The following is a 21,461-nucleotide window of genomic DNA, read 5'->3' as shown; positions in this document are numbered from 1 at the left end:
CCTCCTGGCTGCAAAATCCATGTTTTTCTGCAAACCCTGCATCCTGCTGTTTGGGTTTAGAGTTGTAGCTCTAAGCAGTGACGTCTCTGCTCTCCCAATATACAAACTTGTAATGTTACAAGAAGTTATTTTAATAATCCCTCACAGGTGTTACTGAAATGAATCTGTTCCTTTGCAGTTGGAGCAGCTGGTGAGGAGACAGTGCCCACCACACTGTTAGATTTTATTCCTGCTCTGTCACAGGCTGTTACAGCCCTGGGTCTTCATTTATTCCTCTGGAAAAAGAGTGGAAACCACCATGGTGCCCTGTCCTTGAACAGCACAGCTATTCACACAGAAATAAAATGTTTTGGAATCTCTGAAAGAAATTACTACAGCCTCAATTATCAGGCATTTTGGCAGTTTCCAGTTGCAAACTATTGTTGTGGTGTTGTGAGGGTCCTCAGGACAAGGTGAGAGACGAGAATTTGACTCCAAGTTCTCAGAAGGCTGATTTATTATTTGATGATATTGTAAGAGATTATAGACTAAAACTGTACTAAAGAAAGAGAAAGGAGACATCAGAAGGCTGGACAAGAATGATAATAAAACCCATGACTGACCAGAGAGTCTGATACAGCTGGACTGTGATTGTTCATTAATTAAAAACAATTCACATGGCACCAACCAAAGATGCACCTGTTGGTGAGCAACCTCCAGAGCACATTCCAAGCAATCAGATAATTATTGTTTGCATTTCTTTTCTGAGGCTTCTCAGGAGATAAATCCTGGTGAAGGGATTTTTCAGAAGATGTCATGGTGACAAACTATGTGCAATGCATTCATTAGCTTGCAGCACACCCCAGCAGGCATGGTGTGAGCCAAGAACACCTTTTTCTCTCTGCTGCTCCTTCAGAAGGGCTGGCAGAAGAAGGGAAGTTCTGCCCCAGACTTTCCAAAGAGCAGTTCTTCACTGGGAAACCGTAAACCAGACAATCTGGCCCTACCTAATTATAAAATGGTTTTGTTTCTTGAATTAACAGCAAGATCTGCTCCTTGTAATTACTTGCAAGAGCACTCTTGATTCAAGAGATACATTCTACTGCCTCCTCTGTAAAACACGTGGCCTTTTATTCACCACAACAATGGCCCTGAATTTTATTTTTAATTCAATATGCTTAGTGAGTCTGGAGTCTCTACACTCTATATTCAATTATCTAATCTGAAATCACAGCCTAAAATAAACTGTGTTCATCAGAGATTAGAACATGTTGTACTTCTCCTCCATCTGCAAAACTGTTGTGGTCTTTGGGCAAGAGCCTCTGAATCCTTTGATGCTCCACATGCCCACGTTAATTCCTGTAAATATGAATGTTTCTGGCCTGAGAGAGGAGCAGGTAAGGGGAAAGGATGATGTGACCCACACTCACAAGCAAAACCCTCTCATTGTGTTTCCTGGTACTGGTTACCCAGCTGACAAATGGAGCTTTTTAATTTGCTGGAGTCTGAGAACTCTTTGAAAAATGGACTCAGGAGATGTATCTATTTCACTGGGAAAGCAACCTTACACTGCCAGCATGCAGGTGTCCCTTCAAAGCTTTGGTTTTAATGTGATTTATCTCTGTATCTCACCTCAGAATGTTGGTCAGCCCTCAGGTATTTCACCTCTCCCTCACACCCGAACTTACGTTGCTGTTTCGAACCTATTAAAATTTAAAATAAAAAAAAAACCCAAGAAATGCATTAGAGCAGTGGAATACAGAGGACATGTTTGCAAGAATGATGTGTACACACAGTTATTCCTCCAAAACATGAAAAACCATAAAACCCATCCAGCAGACCAAGCAAGAACATCTCCAGAGTCACCAAATGCCCCGTAGGGACTCAGTGACAGAGCCTGGGGTCACTGTGGGAATGCAGTGACAGAGCCTGGGGTCACTGTGGGGATGCAGTGACAGGGCCTGGGGTCACTGTGGGGTCTCAGAGCCTGGGGTCACTGTGGAGACTCTGACAGAGCCTGGGGTCACTGTGGGGATGCAGTGACAGGGCCTGGGGTCACTGTGGGGATGCAGTGACAGAGCCTGGGGTCACTGTGGGCACTCTGACAGAGCCTGGGGTCACTGTGGGGACTCAGAGCCTGGGGTCACTGTGGGGATGCAGTGACAGAGCATGGGGGTCACTGTGTCCCCACAGCCCCTCTGCAGCCCTGGCCACCCAGCCAGCCACAGCCAGAGCCTCCTGCAAGGCCCAGGAACAGCTCTGGCCACCAGGACAACCCAAATTCTGCTCCAAACAACTCCAGGAGTTTGGGAACCAGAACAAGAACCAAGAGGTCTGGATGTCTGAGCTCCCCTGAGCTGATTTGAGCTTCCTACAAGAATCCTCATGTAAGAAAAACCTTTTCTTGGCAAGCAGTGAATATTCACACCTCTATTTGAAGTGCAAAGGAGGTGAAAAGACTAAGGTACTTCCAGAGTTGCAAAATTCTACTTCCATCTTCTTTTTAAAGCCTTTTTTTTTCCTTTCTTCTTTTGAAGGAGTGTCAGTTGTGGCTACAAGTTCATGGGGAAGATCTACAGAAGTATCTCCAGCTGAGCTGAGCCAAGTACCCAACATAGCTGCAGGGAGATGATCATTATCGGTACCTGCAACCACCATGAATATTCAGATTTTAACCCCCCTGGGTCCCTTCTTCTAAATGGACTTCTTTACAGAAAAGTTCTGTCAGCAAAATGAAAGATCACTTTCTCAAACTTTAACAAAAAAAAAAAAAAATAGAATGAGAATGTTTAGAATGAGAATGTTTCTAAGCATTTTTCAGTAATGCAATTCAGCAACCTAAAATATCCATATGAGTTAAGATATAGCTCCCTGCTCAGCCAAACCATAACTAAATAGGAGACATCCTGTTCCCTCTGATTCACAAAGTACATCCTGAGAATACTGTGGTGAAAACTTTCTATGCATTTATTATCTGATGAGTTATATGTGATGAAACTGTTTTTAGCTGTTTATACGAGTATGGTAAGGGATACAGAATTCTAAACATTTTCAGGACAGTTTCTGGGAAAAAGGTTATTTCCTGAATCAACAGCTAAGGATTCAGACCTATTCAGGGTACAGTTGGCCCTCCCTCAAAAAATTAAACCAAAATACTAAGTGCTTCACCTTGCAGGTCTAATATATTGCAAACATCAATTAAAGAACGACTACTTACCTCAGCTGAGGCTTTAAGAGAGATGTTTTCCTTTTCAATGTCCACAATTGTCAATGCTACACACAACCAATATTGCTACTTAAAATATTATTGTCCAAAATGAGATTTAAGAAAAGCAGCAGACATTAAAGAAAACAAAACACAAAGAAAAGTTACCAAAGAAAGACAATTTTATTTTAATCACAAGGCTGCTCAAACCCATTAATTTCTAGAATAAATTACCTTCACCTGAACTATTCATCATACTTAAGCTTGTACTGGTTAAACGACTTTCTTTTTATTAATTTCTTCTTTGGTTATCATTCCTGGCTGCAGTAATTATTTCTGCACAGCAAATAAACACACAACAACACACACAGTGAAATAATTGCAGAGGAGCTAAAAATTAATGGAACCTTTCACCACAGAAGCAAAGGAAAAAGGAGTCCCAAATTATGTGGAATTTTGGGAAATGCAGAACTTCCCTATAACAGCAGGAAGCCTTCAAAAAGGGTAACCCATCCAGCAGAAAGTCCAACACCCAAAGCAGTGGTGCTGAGGTCCTCTTGTGTTTTATAGAACATCTGAATAACAAGTTCTTAGATGAAAAGGCAGGGCAAGATTAAGAGAAGGGCAGCCTACAACTGTTCTGTTGGAGCTATGCCTTAAATATTTCATGAGGTTACCTCTGAAGGTTTAAAAAAGAATGTATGAGTGATGCAGACTGCTAGATGAAGGAGAAGGATCGTGTTCCCTGCATAGAAATGCAACACTGAATTTTACATTAATACAGGGCTTTCTAGAAAATTTACAAGAAGCAGTAGAGAACTTTATTTAAATAACTGCATTATTTAAATCAAAACCGAGTAGGAATTCTTTTGATGAATAAGAAACTAATTTGCCATAAAAGATTAACAAGACAAGTAAAATATTTTCCCAATACTTATGCTATTTTTGGACTAGTATTTTTTGTAAATAGCCAGAACACACAGCAATTCTTTGACATTCCATGAACTCCTTTCAGTTTGATAGCTCCAAATCCAACACTCAGTTCAACCTTCTCTGCCTCTCTTTTTCTTGTCTCCCAACACAACCAACTGCACAAACAGAGATTTGCTAGGTGTTCCTTGAAAAAAAACACACCTAAAACAGCCTAAACATGACCTACAGTGAGTTATTGCAGGACTTCCCAGATGCCCAGGATGAACACTTGTCACAGTACCAAGGACAATTCCTGCAGTGTCAGAAAAGAACAGCACAAAGGTTTTTCTGTAATGCTGACCTTTCTTTCCAGTTACCAGAACCTAACATTAACATTGAAAAGTGGTTGTTGAGCTTGAGTTATTCAGCTAGAACCTAATTAAACCATTCCCAGCTCAGAAATTAGAAAAAAAAGTATATTCTTCTAAGACACCCTAACTGGCTGATGTTGTACAATGGAGCACAGAGGTCTCTGGATGTTATTGTGCAGAAGGCTTGGGGAGAACACAGACCTCAATAAGATAAATCAAACATTCTTTATCTCTGCTAGAGGTGTAATAATTTCAATATCAGGGCACACTTCTTTACAATCCACTCACTGTGTTCTGCTATACAGAAATAAATCAGCCCTAGCAACTGCCAGTGGATCCATGTAAATACATTCCTTGTGGTTTGCTTAGCAGTGGAACACAAAGATGTTTTAGTCTTATTAAATTCCTGGTGGGTTTAGGGTTTTTTTCACCCTGTTTTCTGGCACTGGATTCATGTCTGGTGTTCTGGAAAACCCAGCATCTGAGTAAAGAAACAAGATTAATGTAGCAGCATCTGATCATAGCATTAAATATTTATTACTTGGTGAAATCACGATTTTCCCTTTCCTGTGACAACACTACACCTGCAGGAAGATGTTTAATTGGTCCAAATATTTACACATGCTTAGAAAATACGTGGAAATGTTACCAGCATCTCCTAGTGGGGAAAGCACTCATTATCATCCCTTCTAATTGTGCAAGGCAAAGGGAGGCCAGCTGGCTGAGTCAGCCTGCAGGTATTTCCCTGCTCCAGGAGGAGTAGGGAAAAACTGTGGATGGTCTCTGCTTGCATTGCTCACTCCCTTGCTGGGAAATTCCTCTTCCCCATTCTCATTTCAGGCTGAGAAACCCAACTCTCTTCACCACACATTTCTCTGCTCAAAGAACATTAGGAAAATTTGTAAAATACCTCTACATCATCGGGGAACGGAGAGGTAAGGGCAGTGGGCAAGGCTCTCAACTTCTATGTGTGTCTATTAAAGTTAGCTTACTGAATAAATAAAAGTATTGGCAGAAGCAGCTTCTGGGTTTAAAAAGCTCTGGTCTCTGCTCCAAAGCACCACATTTACCCAGTTCCCAAGGGTCTGTGATGTTAGGGAAATTAATCCACAGACGCCAGAGGTTTATGTCCAAAAAGGAGGCAGAGGAGTCCTTTTGCTTTATTCGAATAAAGGGAGAGGCCGTGGGGCATTCCCCTGGGATGTCTCAGATTTTTGGAGGATGCCGCCTCCTTTTTATCCCAATTTCCCATATTTCCCTTCTCTCATTGCCCATTTCTGAGGTACTTGAGAGGCACAGACTTCCCAAAACACCTGATACCAGAGATTTCCCTCTAACAGATAACCCTCCTTTTAATTTTTAATTCTTACAGAATTTGGGGTTTTGTCTTCCCCATTGTTTCTTTCATCTTTCAATGCCTGATTTCATTTCTCAGCAAACCTAAAGCTTATTTGTAAAAGCAAATATCTTTTTCCTTTCATCAACCAGTGGAATCCTTCCCATTGTTTATCTCCCAGTCTAGTTTTACCTACCAGGTTGTTTGGAAGGACAAATCTGCTATTCCCCTCAGAGACAAGCTCCCTTACCCCATGGGCTTCCCTGAATGCAGGCCCTGAGCTCCCAGTTCCCATTGCCAGTGCTGTCAGGCTGGATGACAAAAGGGACAAAAGGGACACTGTGCTGTGCACAGATGTTTATCCCAGTGCCACTGGCTCCCAGTAAACAGCCAACAGAGAGTCCTTATGCAGTTTCCTGCTCTCCCCAAAGCTCGCTCCAATTGCAGCCCCAAAGCAGCTCCCAGCAGAGCCACAGAGCTCCTGGCTGAGGGTGTCCCACACCTACAGCTGCCTCTGTGTGCCTTACATCAGGCTCCGCTTTTCAGCAACAAGACTATTGTGAAATAGAAAGGACACAGAGACTGATTTATTTCACTTGATATTAAAGTTTTAGCGTTTTTATAATAGATTTCTTTTAACCAAGCTTTCTCAATTGTCACCGTCTAATGCAGTATCAGGAAGCAGCTTTGTTGCTTTTGCTTTCTGTCCTATAAAAGCACCTGGGCAAATGTTTTGGTTCTTCCCAGAATGTCTTTGGGTACAAAAACAATACAAAAAAGCAGCTGGACAGTGTCCTGATTGTTCTTTTGAAGCTGCTGATTCCTTCTATGATCACCATCATGGCTATCCATGCATTTTCCCAGGGACACAGATTTCATCTGCAGAGATCACATTTCACTTTCTCTTTTTCTCACTTTGTCTCTCGTTATTTTCCAAACCTTTTGGATTTGCCTTTCACCTTGCCACATCCATTTCTGGGAGGTTCTTTATCATCACCTTAACCTTCAAATTTACATAACTTAAGCAAGTTTAGGTCCTTCTTCCAGGTTTAACTGGGAAAGCTTGGGAAAAGAGAGAAGTCTTGAAATTGTTGTGAAAAAAAATCTAGTATATACAGTAATTTGCAAAATTTGAGGTGTCATAAGTGGCATCATGCATGGTAAAGACTAATGTTCACACGCATCTATGTGATGCTGTTCCCACACTTCCCACATTTGAAATTTCCATTTCTTTTCACGTGCTCACTGAGCACAAGGAAACAGCTAAATATGCTGTTAGAGCATGCTATTAAATTTAAAACGGTCTCTCTGCAGACCCTAAGAAATGTGAATCTGTTCACATCAAACCTCTTAGCACAGTGATAGAGGAAGGTCTAACTGTGCTCTCCAGAAAACCTTGGGTTGCTGGTTCCTTTAATGACATCAAGGCACGTTATAAATTCAAAGAAGAAAAAACATCAAGCTGCAGTTAACATTTCACAAAAGGATTCTAATATCTAACTTCTTCTAATGTACAGATACACCCAGTTTACAGCAGAAGAGACTGTCTGAGTTACTCTCAGTTTTGAAAACCAGAAATTTGCTTCTCTGGGTAGCAGCATCACTACTCTAATTATCTCAGGATTTGTATACTTGATACAAAACTCTAAGCTCAACTACTCCAGCTGTGACAGTGTGGACTTAGATGTTTGCTAAGTAGAAATAAATAATGCAAATAGGCAAAGGGACTTCCCTTTTAGAAATGCAAGAAAAAGCAAAATTGCTAATGAAATCCAAGTGGATATTCCAAATCATAAACCTCAGCTATTTCCAAGACTCAAAGCTGCAGTAACACTGAACATCTCATGTACCTAAACAACAAATTACAGACTGCTGTGATGTACTGCAGCAAACAGTCAAGGGAACAACAGGACTAAACATAACCTTGTATTCAAAATCAAACTTCTCACCCTCAAGCCTCAAGGCTTTAGACAGATGAGGTAGAAGAAAGTGCCTTGGGTTTGTATTTCATATCTCTCTCTCTAGTTCTGCCTGTGAATGTCCCCCAGCTATTGCAGTTTTAACCAGATTTCTCCACACTGCATATTAGTACCAAACTAACTCTGATTGAAACACCACCTTCCCCAACTACTGTTTTACAACACAACAGTGCCCAGAAAAATGGCATTAAGCAATCCAAGTGAACTGAGTGGCACCATTCTCAGTCATGTGATGGAATTAAAATAGCCAGAGCAGCACTAGTAACTACTCTGGAATCTCAATAAATAATCACTTTGATTAAAGATTTTAAAAAATTGCATGTCCACTTTAATTCTTGGCGCTTTCAGTTTTCCCCTTCCTCAATTAAAAGGAAAAAAAAAAGTTAAATATTTCATCCTGAGGTAGTGCCATGGTTTAAGCAGCCAAAGGATTACCAGTGTGGATTTGAGAATCATTTCTTATGCCATAAATTTATTTCCAAAAATTAAATCACAAAAGCATCTTCAAAACACCTTTGTTTGAACGTTATTTCTGTTCATTTCAACATAGGAATTTTTGGTTTCATTACCTGCTCACAAAAAGCTGCCCTTTCAGTTTTCAAAGTGCTGTTACAGCCAAGGACTGTACAAAAGGACTCCCCTGAAGACCCTGTTAAATCTACTTTGGCTGTACAGAAATGTGGCAATCAAAGAGGAAAAAAGTCCTTGGATGTGACAGGAACCACCATCCATCCCCAGGCTGCCAGGAATATGGGGAATATGGGTGTTATCATGGGGCAGTCAGCCCAAGCTTCATTAACCTCTTCATGCCTGAAATGTGTACTGCAGTAGTGCCATCCTGGGTAAATTCAAATACATGACAGTGAATAGCATGGAGATACAAAAAGCAGATTAACAAAAGACAAACTACACTTTCAGCCTGTCTCTGAGGGAAGAGGCTAAGGGAGTAGCCATAAAATAAGGAAGAACAGACTGAGGGATGATCAGGGTATTAGCAGAAAGAAAATCTGCAGTTAGAAAAGTATGTTATCATCATGCTTTCATTTTTCTTAGAATTCAGAGGTCAGAAGAGATAAAAACCCTACGAGACAAGTACATCTGCTTTGATTATCTTTGTTTATAACTTCTTGGGCAGTAGGGATAAAAAGCCTCTGACAGTCTGAGGCTTGCATTTTCCCCATTTGGGAACCCTGCCAGACTTCAAAAGGACAAACCTGCCATACAGCCCAGGTCTGGGGTGCAGAGCAGGATGGGAGCTCTATTGTGTGTGCAAGTTTTCTTGTAGGCAGAAACAAACCTAGAACATCAAACAGTTGATGCAAGATTACTCTAAACCTAGTAAAGAGCATTCCCATCAGCAAGACTGGAATCTGGTTCCCTCTAAGTATTTGCATTGCTGGTGGTATCAAAAGCACAGCTCTAGTACATGTAAGAATTTAAAATTGCTCTGGGCTGCTTAACATAAATCTTTTGCTCCCATAAGGAACACAAAGGCAGCATCTATGCAAAGGCACACATTTCCAGCACAAGGAAGGACACAGATTAATTCCATAGGTAAAGCACTGTGGTAAATACTGCAGTGGCCAGCCTGTGATTATATCTCTGAGCCTGGCACTGAGACCCTGCTGATTCATGCACCCCTGCATGCCATGGATGCACACCCTATTAGTAACCAGCCACCCCAAAACCCCAAGGAGCCCTCTTCCTTTAACAACTGCATAGAAAAGAATGCTCTGCTGAGGACTTAAATCTCAGGAGAGGGATTTGGATTCAGTCCAGATTACATGGAACTTATGTGGATACCTCTGCAAGATGTGCTTACATCCAACAGGCCCAATTAAGAAGGCTGGTTTAAACCACAGGTGAGAGGTGAATGGGTATGCATCTAACTTGAAATAGCCAGCACAATTCACTGCAAATAAGTAACAATATTGAAAGAAATCTATTTCCCACACTAACAGCCAACACAAGATTCCAATTGTGCAGCCAAGCCTTCTAATCCAAATGTTGAAGAAACAACTGCTCTCCAGACACATCTATTCACAAAGGCAATGATGACAAGCAAGAACAGTAGTTACAACTTTTTTTTTTATTTACCCCATGTTAATTCAGTTCAATCAACAGATAAATTACAAACAAATTACAAATCTGAAAGAAGAAGAATCCATTAAAAAGAATTAAAATTCAGATACATGTGACAAAAATTACTGCTTTCAGAAACTACATTCTCTCAACGCTCTTACCACCCATGCTTTGCTCTACTCTTCCAGCCAGAAGAGAGACTCCCAGCACCACGGGATCAGTGCACACCCCACACTCTGACAGCCACCGACAGTCAGGGCTGAGTACAAACCACAACACCCAGGAGCATTTCCGTGTCTATGACCAAAGCAGCACCAGTGAGAGAGAGATTTCAAAGGGCATTTCACCAACGTCAGGATACTCTGTACACAAGTCCCTGCCCTGGCTGACTCATGCTGTGTCCACACTGGCATTCCCTGCACTTGTCCTGTGACAACATTCCCCCTGCCAGAGCTCCGGTGCTGGCAGCTGCTGTGCTCTGGCAGCTGACATTTGAAATGCTACGTGAGACCTCTGGCAGCTCCCTTTGCTGCTGCCAAAGGTAGAGCTACATTAATTAATGCAAGAAAGAGCTCAGCCAGCCCCACAGCAGAGTGGCCCTTAAAGCCCCAGGAGGCTGCAGATGTTCAGGACACAGCACGTTGCAAAACAAGGACAAGGTTGAGCTTGGAGAGCCACAGAGCCAGCAGCTGGTTTTAGACCAAGCCTCCCACCAGCTATGCAGAGACTGCCCAAAAGCTGCTTTAGCAAGGTCTCAGCACAGCCTGCTCCAAGCCCTGGCATGAGGAACGAGGGCAGATGAAAAGCACCTCCTGTCCCATCAGAGATCCTAAACCAGCTAGGAAATAACCAGGTCCAGCCCAGCACTCCTCAAAGCACAAAGTTCCTCCCACCACCAGCAGGATGAAGTTATCTGAGAGCACAGAGCAAAGCAGAGAGTGGTGTCAGCACTGAGAGGAAGCACCAATCCAGCAGAAATGGGGAGATGGTGACAGTCCCCACCTGCCCTCCAGCCCTGCCCAGGCAAGAGGCTGGCAGGTCTGCACTGCTGGGCACTGCCCAGGCCCAAGGCACATCACAGCAAATCCTGCTGCACCTACCGTCCTGGCACTCCATGCCATGGGATTTGAGACATTCTAAAGGTGCCTTTTCTTCCCTCTTCTCAGTGAGGGGATGGGGTGGAGCCCAGGCAGCTGTGAGCTGTCTTTACACCGATTATCACAACGCCTTACAAAGAAAAGGTGAAGAAAACAACTTTGATGCAGGGTAAGGCCACCTAGGAACCCAACTCTGGGAGGATGGAATGTTCTCTATGCGCTAGGGCATGCTGAGGATGGGAAACCACTTCCTGCTTGCCCAAAGAGCTGCAAGCAGCATAATTAGCACTCACTGGGAATATTACACGTCACTGAAGGGTCACTGGGAGCCCCTGGTGCAAACCCCAGCTATGAAATTCCCCAGGAGCCAAGGGCAGCTAGAAATACCTTGAGTGTCCATACTGAGAGCTCCTGAGTACCGAGGGCACACTGAATCCAGGCTGCTCTGTTCCTTTTGCACATGACAGCCTCTTGTTTACTGCTGCCTTTGTGTCCCAGGCTGACTCTGCAACAGCAATTCCTCACATGCAGCAAGTGTTAACTCAGTGCTTTTAAATACACAGTGAGCTCTTTTTGAACCTCCAAAGTAACTGAACCATGTTGATGACTAGTTTATTGTCATGGTATGAATTCAAGGCAGCTCTCCTTCCTTCTTGCTTTCCCATGGGCAATATCTGTATCTGCAGACAGACAGTTCACTTTGGCAATTCAGATTTCAGGAGAATTGTGGAAAAATAGTTACATTTTCCTGATGCCTCCATATTTTCCTGTTAACTGCAAGCAGCAGGGAAGGCTCAGGCAATTCTATTTCCCAGGTTCTGAAGTTTTCTGTTAGTGTCCTTCAGAGGAAGAAAGGCAAAACCACAATGCTGAAAATTTTAAGCCAAGCTGGTAAAAGAATTCAGTGTTAATAAAGGAATACACGGTCCTGCAAAACTCTCTGCAGTATTTCTACTTCTATTTACAACTGTCATTTGAGTTCCAAACTCTTGTGGGAATTCATACATAAGATTAGTGCTATCATGGAAAAGACAACTAACTTCCTAAGCCAGTATCTGAACACTTGGTGTCTTGAAAGTAGAGTAATAAGATAATCTTTAACAAAAATGTTAATGAATCTAGGCTGCTGCTTTATAATTAATTAAAATAATCCCCTACTGGTTTTGATCAAAAAGATGTTGGCATGAAATACCATGCCAGAGGAGAGAAAAGCACTTGCCTGTTCATAAAGATTATGGCAGAAAACACTGCTTAGGAACAGCAGAACACAATGTTTAGCACTGAACATAAACATTTTTTTTCCTTAATCTCATGATGTTTCACTTCAGAGGGCTGCTTATCTACCTATTACAACCACAAGACCTACAACATTGGTCCCTCTAAAGCAAAATAATACTTTTTCCATAGTATATCTCCCATTTAATGGTTTAATTTTCCCTACCATTCTCAACTCTTTCTAATTAATTCTTTACTTTCTAAAATTCTGCTTCAAAATAATAATCTTCAAACATAAAAGTCTATATGGGGGTTTTAAAATACATATAATAGAAAATAATTTTAAAATTTTTTATCTTTAGTGTCTTGATTCAACTACTTAACACATTCAAGAAACAGTCTACAATACTGAAATATAGAAGCATTTTAATAGATACAGAATAATTAAAAATAATTAGTGTTCTTTTTTCAAAGACCTTAATTTGCTCTTTAGCCTTTCATTGATCTGTTTCATACTTAAGGAGCTAAAATCAAAGAGCTTATTATCTAGTAAAAAGGGCATTTAAAGATGCTGAGTTCCATAATTTTCTCTTTTTACTTCTACTAATTCTATTTATTCTTCCTATTAGTTCTCCCCTCCATCCATATAAGGGCTGAATTTACTGATTATGTTTTTCACTTTCCTTGTTGAAAGGACTGGATGGTACAGGCAGATTTTCAGAGAAATACTCCAAATTTTGCTGTGCAGTTGGGGAAGAGTGACTTGAGGCTCAAACTGCAAAGTAAATCAGCAGTGCAATGACCTGCTGGACTGTGATATCCTGAACTTTCACACATCCCTTCTATCAGCAGATGTGGAATTGCCAAAGGTTGAAAAGGGAAGAGGCCTTGAGCTGTATTTTCTGAGAGTGCTGACAGTGCAGACAAGCTCTGCCAGGGCTGGGACATTTGGGGGAAATGGCAGCACCTTGCCAAGGACTGCAAACTTCAGCTTCAGGGGTTTTAAGAGTTGGGGGATTTTTCAGGTTTTTTTATTTGGTTGGTGGGAAGGAGATTTTTTGTTGTTTTGCTTGGTTGGGTGTTTTTAACAGGACAATACAGAAAAAACCAAGCAAGTTGGCTCTACCTCTAAAACAGGCCATGGATGTCCCACTGACAGCCTATTTGAAAAACCAAAACCAGGCGTTTCAGAGAAGACATCCCAAATCCATGGCATTAATCTACACAATCCTCTTTCCATGTCAAAGAGGTAGGCTAACATGCTAACAATCCTTTGGGAAAGACATCAGTTCACAGCAGCTAACTGCACATAGGGAAGAGCTAGATGGCAGCACTCCATTTCATTCTCAGAACTTTCTTCACAACTTTATGAATTATTTGTCAAATCTTGGGACAAGGTTCAGTGACTCCTTACAGACAAGGAGGAATGATAAGTGCACAATCTTTAAGGAGGTATCCCATTCCTACAGACTAATTTACAAGTTCAGCATCCTTTAAAATAGAAGTTTGCTATTTCCTTCAGCACATTGACAGTGCATAACTGTATTTCCATTATTCCAGTGCATAGATTAGTGTGACAAGCATTGTACTGACTGAAAACAGACACACTGCAGCATTTGTGACTCTCATTAATGTGTCTCTGAGCAATTTTGACAATCAACAGCCCAACAAATTTACCTGTACCTGCAAATCCAGAATCAACTGCAGTCTGAGACATCAGTTTTTCTCCTTCAACATTAGTAACAAGTTAAACCTGTGCTGTATTAAATGAGCCTTTATGTAAGGCCAGGATTCTCTTCATGAAACTCAAATACTGAATATTCCTCTTTAAGAAGTCTCACATAAAGAGATTAAATGTTGTAGCATCCACAAATTACAAAAGCTGCTGCAGATCTAATGATGAACTAGAGATTATTATTCCATTAAAGATGTTTTATGCACACATGCTACACTGGACGTTTGCACAGTTTTAAAGGTTGACAGGAGGATCTAACAAAGTATATATTAAAAAAACAACTCTAGCAGGCACATATTTATGGTAGCTACCTCTTTATTGTAATAGAACAATATGTTTCAAAAAGTCATTGAGTTGTGCAGCTTTTTCTTTCGTTATGCACAAACAGCAGCAAAAACAAACATGTAAGATCATCACATTTTAGAGTGTCAAAAGAACTTTCCCAAGTAACATCTCTGAAAGCTTCTTGTCCCTGAATTCTGGATTCCTTACAACCCAGAGGAAGAATCCTCCAAGTCTGAGAGGTTTTGTGGGGTGTGAGTGGGGGAGAGGGGGAATCACAGCAGACAGTAAGACACACACAGTTTTGCTCCAGTGCTTGGATCCCCTGCACTGGAAGCTTGGCTCTGTTCTGGCTCTTCAACTCAAGCACCTGCTCACTCCTCTCCTGGGTCTCTGGGCACCTCTGGGCAACTGGAGATCACCAGGCAGCTGAGCTCCTTCAGGTAGCCACACATCTTGATCATTTCTCACTCCTGCACCTTTTCTCATACCTAGATGCTCACAAGAAAGAATTGTTTCTAGTATTCAGTGTTGTTATTTGCTTCCCAGTTCTGCTCAAGAATACCATTTAAGGATCAGCACCTCGTTCTGCTGAGCTCCACAAAAACGGAGCCCTTGCCTGACAAAGCTCTCGATAAAACCCCAACTAAATCCCAAACCTTTTAATGCACAACACAGCTGATAAGCATGAGTAAAACACCTCTTTTCACAATTACAGGAGTTCATTAATTTCACACTGCCTTTCCTATCAAAACCCCTACTATTTTAGATATTTTTCTTCCTCTTGTAGAGGGGCAGCTCTTACAAAACCCGGTGCTAACAAGAAGTAACATTAACAGCAAGGGACTCGCAGGTTCCTGTCTCAGTACTTGATTTTATCATAATAGAGCTCAAAGGTCTAAGATGAGGGGCTTTCAGGTCCAACATGTTTCAAACCCACAGGGCAAGAGCTCCTGTGCCAAAGAACCCTCTGACCTTTACAAGATAAACAACTTGAACCCATTAAGTTACATAACGCAAAACAGAAATATACTTAAAAACTGCTTTAAGTTTTTCAATGAGAGGATTTCTGTGTTTTACTCAAGGAACAAAAATTTAAGAAAAAACAAATAAACCACAACAAAGCCAGAAATATAGCATTTCCACAGCACACTTAAAAGATGAAAATAAAACCACTGATGATGTTTACAGAAATTACCATTTTGAAGCCTTTTTCTGAAGCATTAATATACTATATTAATAGAAACACTACCAATATATCGTAATTCTAAAAGCTGCCACTTATCTCTGAGAAAGCAGAGGAAGCTGATGAGTTACACACTTTGAACATGAAAAGGGAGTTATCAAATCAATCTCCAGTACAATGGGTTTCAAAAATTACCCCAAACTCCAAAACTTGATGGACACAAACCAGAACCTATCCTCAGTACTGCATTTTTCCACAAGAGGACACTAAAATAATAAGAAAAACAGTTGTGCAGAAATGTACAGCTACCAAATAGCATCGTTCATTAGCCAAGGAGAATGTTTTTCACTTACAAACTATTTTGCAGTGAAGTAGACATCAACTACTTTCCCTCTAAGTGTGCGTTTTAGTCATTCTAGTATTTTGGCTTTTAGTGTGTTTTAGGTGGCACAAAAATACAGATATAGTTCAGCTTGTTGTGGACAAAACCCAACAATTAAGCAACGCCACAGAAACAGCCTTGCACTCCGTTTGAAAACGAGCTATCAACATCGGATTTACAGCAAGCACATGCTGAACTTCATCGCATGACTTCAAGGAACAACTTCTGGGCACCACTACGGGCTCGCATGCCAGCGGGAGCGGGCTGTGCTTACGCGTCCCCTCCAGCTGGCACCAGCACCGTAACGGGGCGAGGGAATCGCACGGAGAGAGGCTCCGGTGTCCGCCAGGGGCGGCCGGGGAGCTGCGAGGGCACGGAGCTCGTGTGGCGGAGCCTGGCGCTCCGAGCGCGCCCATGGCCGGGTGCCAGCGAGCTCCGAGACCGGCTCCGAGCGCGCCCATGGCCGGGCGCCGACGAGCTCCGGGACCGGCTCCCAGAGCGCCCATGGCCGGGTGCTGACGAACTCCGACACTGGCCCTGAGCCCCGCTCCCTGAGCACCCCCGGCCGGCCCTGAGCCCCGCTCCCTGAGCACCCCCGGGCGGCTCCGAGCTCCGAGCCCCGCTCCCTGAGCACCCCCGGCCGGCCCTGAGCCCCGCTCCCTGAGCACCCCCGGGCGGCTCCGAGCTCCGAGCCCCGCTCCCTGAGCACCCCCGGCCGGCCCTGAGCCCCGCTCCCTGAGCACCCCCGGCCGGCCCTGAGCCCCGCTCCCTGAGCACCCCCGGGCGGCTCCGAGCGCCGAGCCCCGCTCCCTGAGCACCCCCGGGTGGCTCCGAGCTCCAAGCCCCGCTCCCTGAGCACGCCCGGCCAGCCCGGCTCCGAGCGCGCCCCCGGCCATGTGCCAACGAGCCCCGAGCCGCAGCTGGGGCAGTGGCCCTGGCGCGCTCCTTCCCCGCTCCCCTCCCGCCGCTGCATTTGCGCGGCCTCAATTAGCTTAGAAAACAGCTCTGAGGTCATCCAGGCCGCCCCATGACCGAACACCCGCGCGGCACATGCAGTCTTTCCCTAAATAAGTCCGCAGACGGCGCCCACTCCATTTATTGCCTCCCTGCTCCCCCGCAGGCCCCATGGCGCTCCCCAGAGCAGGGTAACGTGACGGGGTTATCCCGGCGCCATGGATATGCGCGGGGCAGCTCTGGCCCGGCCGCCCACGGAGGTTCCGCGTTGCGGCTCCGACACCGCGCTTCGTGCTCGGTGAACACCGCGCGGCTCGGCCGGGCCGGGCAGCGGCAGCAGGCCCGGGAGCGGGACCCGCCGCGGCCGGGGCGAGGGCGATGAGCGCGGCGGAACGCAGCGAGCCCGGGGTGGGGCGGCTCTCGCGAGACCCGCGCCGGCGGCCATTTTGCCATGGATTGGCGGCGGGGCGGGGCCGCGGCGCTGCCCGCGGGAGCGGAGGAGGTGGAAGCGGAGGAAGAGGAGGAGGAGGTGGAAGAGGAAGAAGAAGAAGAGGCGCGGGAGGAGGAGAAGAAGGGGGAGGATGAGCCGCGGGCGTCCCCCCGCCTCCCGCTACTGCTGACGACGGCGCTCGGTTCAGCCTGCTGCGGGCTCCGCGCCGCGCCGCCGGCCATGGTGCCCAGCGAGGAGAACCAGCTCGTCCCCAAGGAGGTGAGGCGGGAGATGGAGGCGGCGGCGGCGGGCAGGAGGCCCGGGGCACCGGCGCCGCCCGAGGAGGGAGTGGAGGAGGCCCGGCCCGGCCTGGCCTGGCTCGGCTCCGCTCCGCTCCCTCGGTGCGCGGCCCGGCGGGCGCGGGCCTGTCTTTGTGCGGGCCCGGGGGTGATGGTGGAGCGCGGGTGAAGGGGCCGGCCAGGGCAGGAGGGGGAGGCTGGAGCTGAGCCCGGGCTGCGCAGGGCCCCGGGCGGCCCCAGGGCTGCACCTGTCCGTGCCGCGGCATGCGGGGAGCCCGGCCTGCGCGGCGGGGCCCGGCCGGGCCGCTCCGGTGTCACGGGGCCGGAGGCAGCGCGGCCGCTCCTGCCGGCCCGCGGGGCTGCGGCTGAGGGGCAGAGCTGGGAGCCGGCCCCGGGAACCGGGCGGGTCTCGGCCGAGGGGCCGGGGCCGGGAGCGGGGCAGGACGGGTGGCAGTGCCCGCGGTGTTTGCCGGGGGGAACGGGTCGAGCAGCGGCTTGTTTGCTCTGCTCTGGGCCCCTCGTCTCTCCCCTGCTGTAGGGAGAAGGGGAAAGGCTTGTTTTTGGCCATAGGCTGGAGATAAGAGCCCGAGAGAAAGAGGAAGGCGAAGCCTCTGTCCTGCAGCGATAGGCGAATGACACGTGTCAAGTTGGAGCGATACCGTGCAGAGGAAGGAGTTCAAGTGATGGCATAAAATGTTTGGAAGCAGCTGCTGGTAGAGTAGTATCAGCAGAAACTTTGTTTCCTGAGCAGGTACACGTTTTGCCAACTTTTCTGACAGTTTTGCAGTTCTGATCAAGTACTCAAAGCCTTCCCGGAGTTTTCGTCGATCGTCAGTGTTTGTTACATTTACCTGTTCCGTCGTGTGTCCTTACGGGAAGCTTTGTCAGGTTTCTGTGGAGCTTAGCAAAATGAGGTGCTGATCCTTAAATGGTATGCTTGAGTAGAACTGGGAAGCAAATAACAACACTGAATATTAGAAACAATTTTTTGTGCATGTAAACACAGGGCATATGTAGGAAAAAGGTAACTTTACCTCGTATCCTTACTTTAAATACGAAGGTATAAAAGTCTATATTTTGTCTTTTACACGGAAGTGGAATCTCCAGAAACTTCTAAAAAGAGATGGAATGTAGTAGCTAATATACTTGAATATTAACTTCTAACAAAAATCTTCACAAATATAAAACTAAGCCAGAAGACAGAGTAGCTGATATACTTAAAGATTTCATTTTCAAACCAAAGAAACAGATAAGGGATAGTGGCAGGAGAAACATTGTGGCAGCAGCTGTAGAGAAGTGGAATAGAGAAGATATTAATAAAAGCAGCTAGCCAAGGCTGTGTCTTTAGTTATATGTATTAATAGTATCCCCCTTGGCTTTAGAGTTGTATTCAGAATATGCTTATGATTCAGCTGTGTATTTTTAACTGACTCATTGGAGGAGCCTTTTGGATGTACTTTTATCTGTGGGGGGGAAGTATGGGGAAAGGAAGAGGAATCTATGTGATTATAGCTATGGGTATCTTAAACAAACAGTGTGAAATCTATAAACTTTGTACATTGATAGGGCTAACGGGAGGAGTTGTTTTTTCTCAGCAAGTTTTGTCAAGTTCTTTGTTGTGTCTCTAAATGAAACTGAACAGAATATTAATGAAATCAAATTGAGAAAGAAAAGAGATGAACTACTTGTGTTAAGTCCATCTGGTTATATCTATATATGTGTTGTAACAGAAGTTTATCTTCAGCTTTTCCAGTGTTTTTCAGTATAACCTCATTTTTTTTTAGTGATAGGGAATTTTAACATGCTACACTGCAGCATTCCCATTAAGTCCTTCTGAGATTCATTCATAGTCCCATTGCAGAGCACGCTGAGCTGTGAGTAAACAGAATTCCCCAAGTCTCTGAGTTCTCAACAGCCTGCTCCTAAATATTCCTGTGATGCCCCTAGGAGCAGTTGGAGGCAGAGCAGATCCTTGGGAGTTTCAGCTGTGCCCCCCAGGGATGGATAGAGGAGCACAGTGGATGTTTTGTCCCTTCCTGGTGTCACTGTGCAGCTTCAGAGATTTCAGCTGGGCTCTGAAGCAGCCTCTGCTGAAGATGAGCGCACGGCCAGAGTTGCCTTGGCATTCCAGTGTGCAGGAACGAGAAGAAATGTAATGAGTTTGCTTTAGGCTGGTTTAGGGAATGACTAATCACCCAAAGCAGTGGATGGGAAAAGGATTTTGGTTCTTGTCTGCAAGTTAGTGATGCCTTGGTAGATAAGTGGTGGGAGGTGTCTCTAACTCTGCCAGTCTGCATGTGGTGGAGGGGAAGGATGAGTATCAAGGTGATTATGAGTCTTCAATTTGTGTTTTTATCCATATTTTTGTATATTAACAGGAGCTCAGGCTGCTGTTTGCAAAGTAGAATTGCTGGGATGTTTTCATTAGGTTTTGTGAGTAGTGCTATGCTTTCATGGATACAAAGTGGATACAAAGGTTCATCTTTTATTAGTCCCTTATGAAAGGTTTTCTTTTGGACGTTGCACAGCTTCGGCTGCGTCTCTGAAGTCCAAGTAATCAGGGCCTTGTCATTTTCTCTTGCTCATAACTTTGAGACAAAGTTCTTTTTCCTTTGGAAGAGATGTATGAAAGCAGGTTCTAATAGATCAGTGTTGGGATTTCTTTTTGCATGAAGGTTTTTGGCTGGGCTATGCAGGTACTTGGTGAGTTCACTCTTGCATCCCTGCTGCTGCCTAGTCCTTTCCCTGCTGTTCCTGCAGTGGTGTGACCATAATTCCCTGTGAGAATCCCTGTTCTCTGCTTCTGGGGCTCAGTGGAAACTGCTCCCTGTTCCTTTCCCTTCCTTCCTTTTCCTCATCCTCAGTTACTTCGCTTTCTTCATCCAAAAGATGAAAAGGCTCAATTCAGTTTTCTTTTATATCCAATAAAAAGAAGTCACTGAGTAAAAAGTGTTCATTGCTGCACCCTGGTAGCAAAATTTGAGCATGTTCTATAAAATTTGCTGTATTAATAGGTGTAGATTTTTACCCAGGAACCCTGGGAAGGGAGGGTGAATAGTATGAGTTAGATAAATATGAAAATAAGAAAATGCTGCTATCAGATGGGAGAACATTTCTATGGCTCTCAGTGTTTCTTAAAGGAAAAGTTGACTTGAAACTTATTTTGGGAAAATCTACCTCAAATAGAAAATAATAAAATACTCTTGCCAGCACAGTTGGTGAGAAAGATGCCTATGTGTGTTTACTGGTAATGTAAGTGAACTTTACAAGATTTATCTTGAAAATCAAGATGTATGAGAACTTAGTGAGTATTGGTCATAATATGAGAAGTGTGTTCTGCTATGAGATTTTTGAAGTGTTTGTGCTACTGATTAAATAAATGCTGTGCAGATGCTTTTTCAACATGTTCTAGCATGAACTATCTAAAGTACACCTGTCAGAATGAATAAATAAATATAAATAAATATATAAGTAAGATATAAATCAAGCAAGGTGGTGTGAGTTCTCTCAGGTCACTAATGGGAGTCTTTTCATCCCTGCACTAATGAGTCCATTTTAATCATTGCACTGAACAAATCAAATGTGTCTCTTGATGGGTATCATTCTGACTTCCTCATTAGAAGAGCAGGAATCTGATTAAGATATTTTGCAATTCTCTTTAGCAAAGGGATGCTGTTCTTTTCAGTGCTGATGACATCCTTGTTTTTTCTTTCCATGTATCAAAAGATTCTACAAGTGGTTACAGCTTGCATAATTTATCCTGCTTTCCTTCTCAAAACATAAAGGAATGGTTGTGACAACCAGAGAAACTGACTAATTCATTGACTGAGAAGCAATTTTGGAAGTCAAATTTAGGAAACAAACAGGAAATCCACAGGGAAGTTCACCAAATAATTTGTTCCTTGCAAACAGACACTTTCTGAATGATGTTCATGTAGATATTGAGTTTGGTGAATAAAGCTTGGAGTAGAATTCCAGAGGGTTCCTGCTTTTTTCCAGCCATGGGGCTTCCCAGTG

At 44.2% G+C, this 21,461-nt stretch overlaps 1 protein-coding gene across 3 annotated transcripts in view; it reads left to right on the top strand.

Moving 5' to 3' along the window:
• Positions 1 to 17,192: 17,192 nt before the first annotated feature.
• Positions 17,193 to 21,461, top strand: part of USP47 (ubiquitin specific peptidase 47) — a 51,408-nt gene continuing 47,139 nt past the window's right edge. For all 3 annotated transcript variants that reach the window (XM_054283657.1, XM_054283658.1, XM_054283656.1), the window contains exon 1: positions 17,193 to 17,424. In XM_054283657.1, coding sequence (XP_054139632.1) covers positions 17,386 to 17,424 — 39 coding nt within the window. In that variant the 5' untranslated portion in view covers positions 17,193 to 17,385. The remainder of the gene's footprint in view (positions 17,425 to 21,461) is intronic.

The sequence above is a fragment of the Melozone crissalis genome, unplaced genomic scaffold, assembly GCF_028551555.1.
Source record: "Melozone crissalis strain CALT ecotype California unplaced genomic scaffold, PUWL_Pcris_2 ptg000038l_1, whole genome shotgun sequence".
In the NCBI taxonomy this organism is placed as follows: Eukaryota; Metazoa; Chordata; class Aves; order Passeriformes; family Passerellidae; genus Melozone; species Melozone crissalis.
Note: the sequence above shows the minus strand (reverse complement) of the source record. Positions and strands in the feature narration are given on the sequence as shown.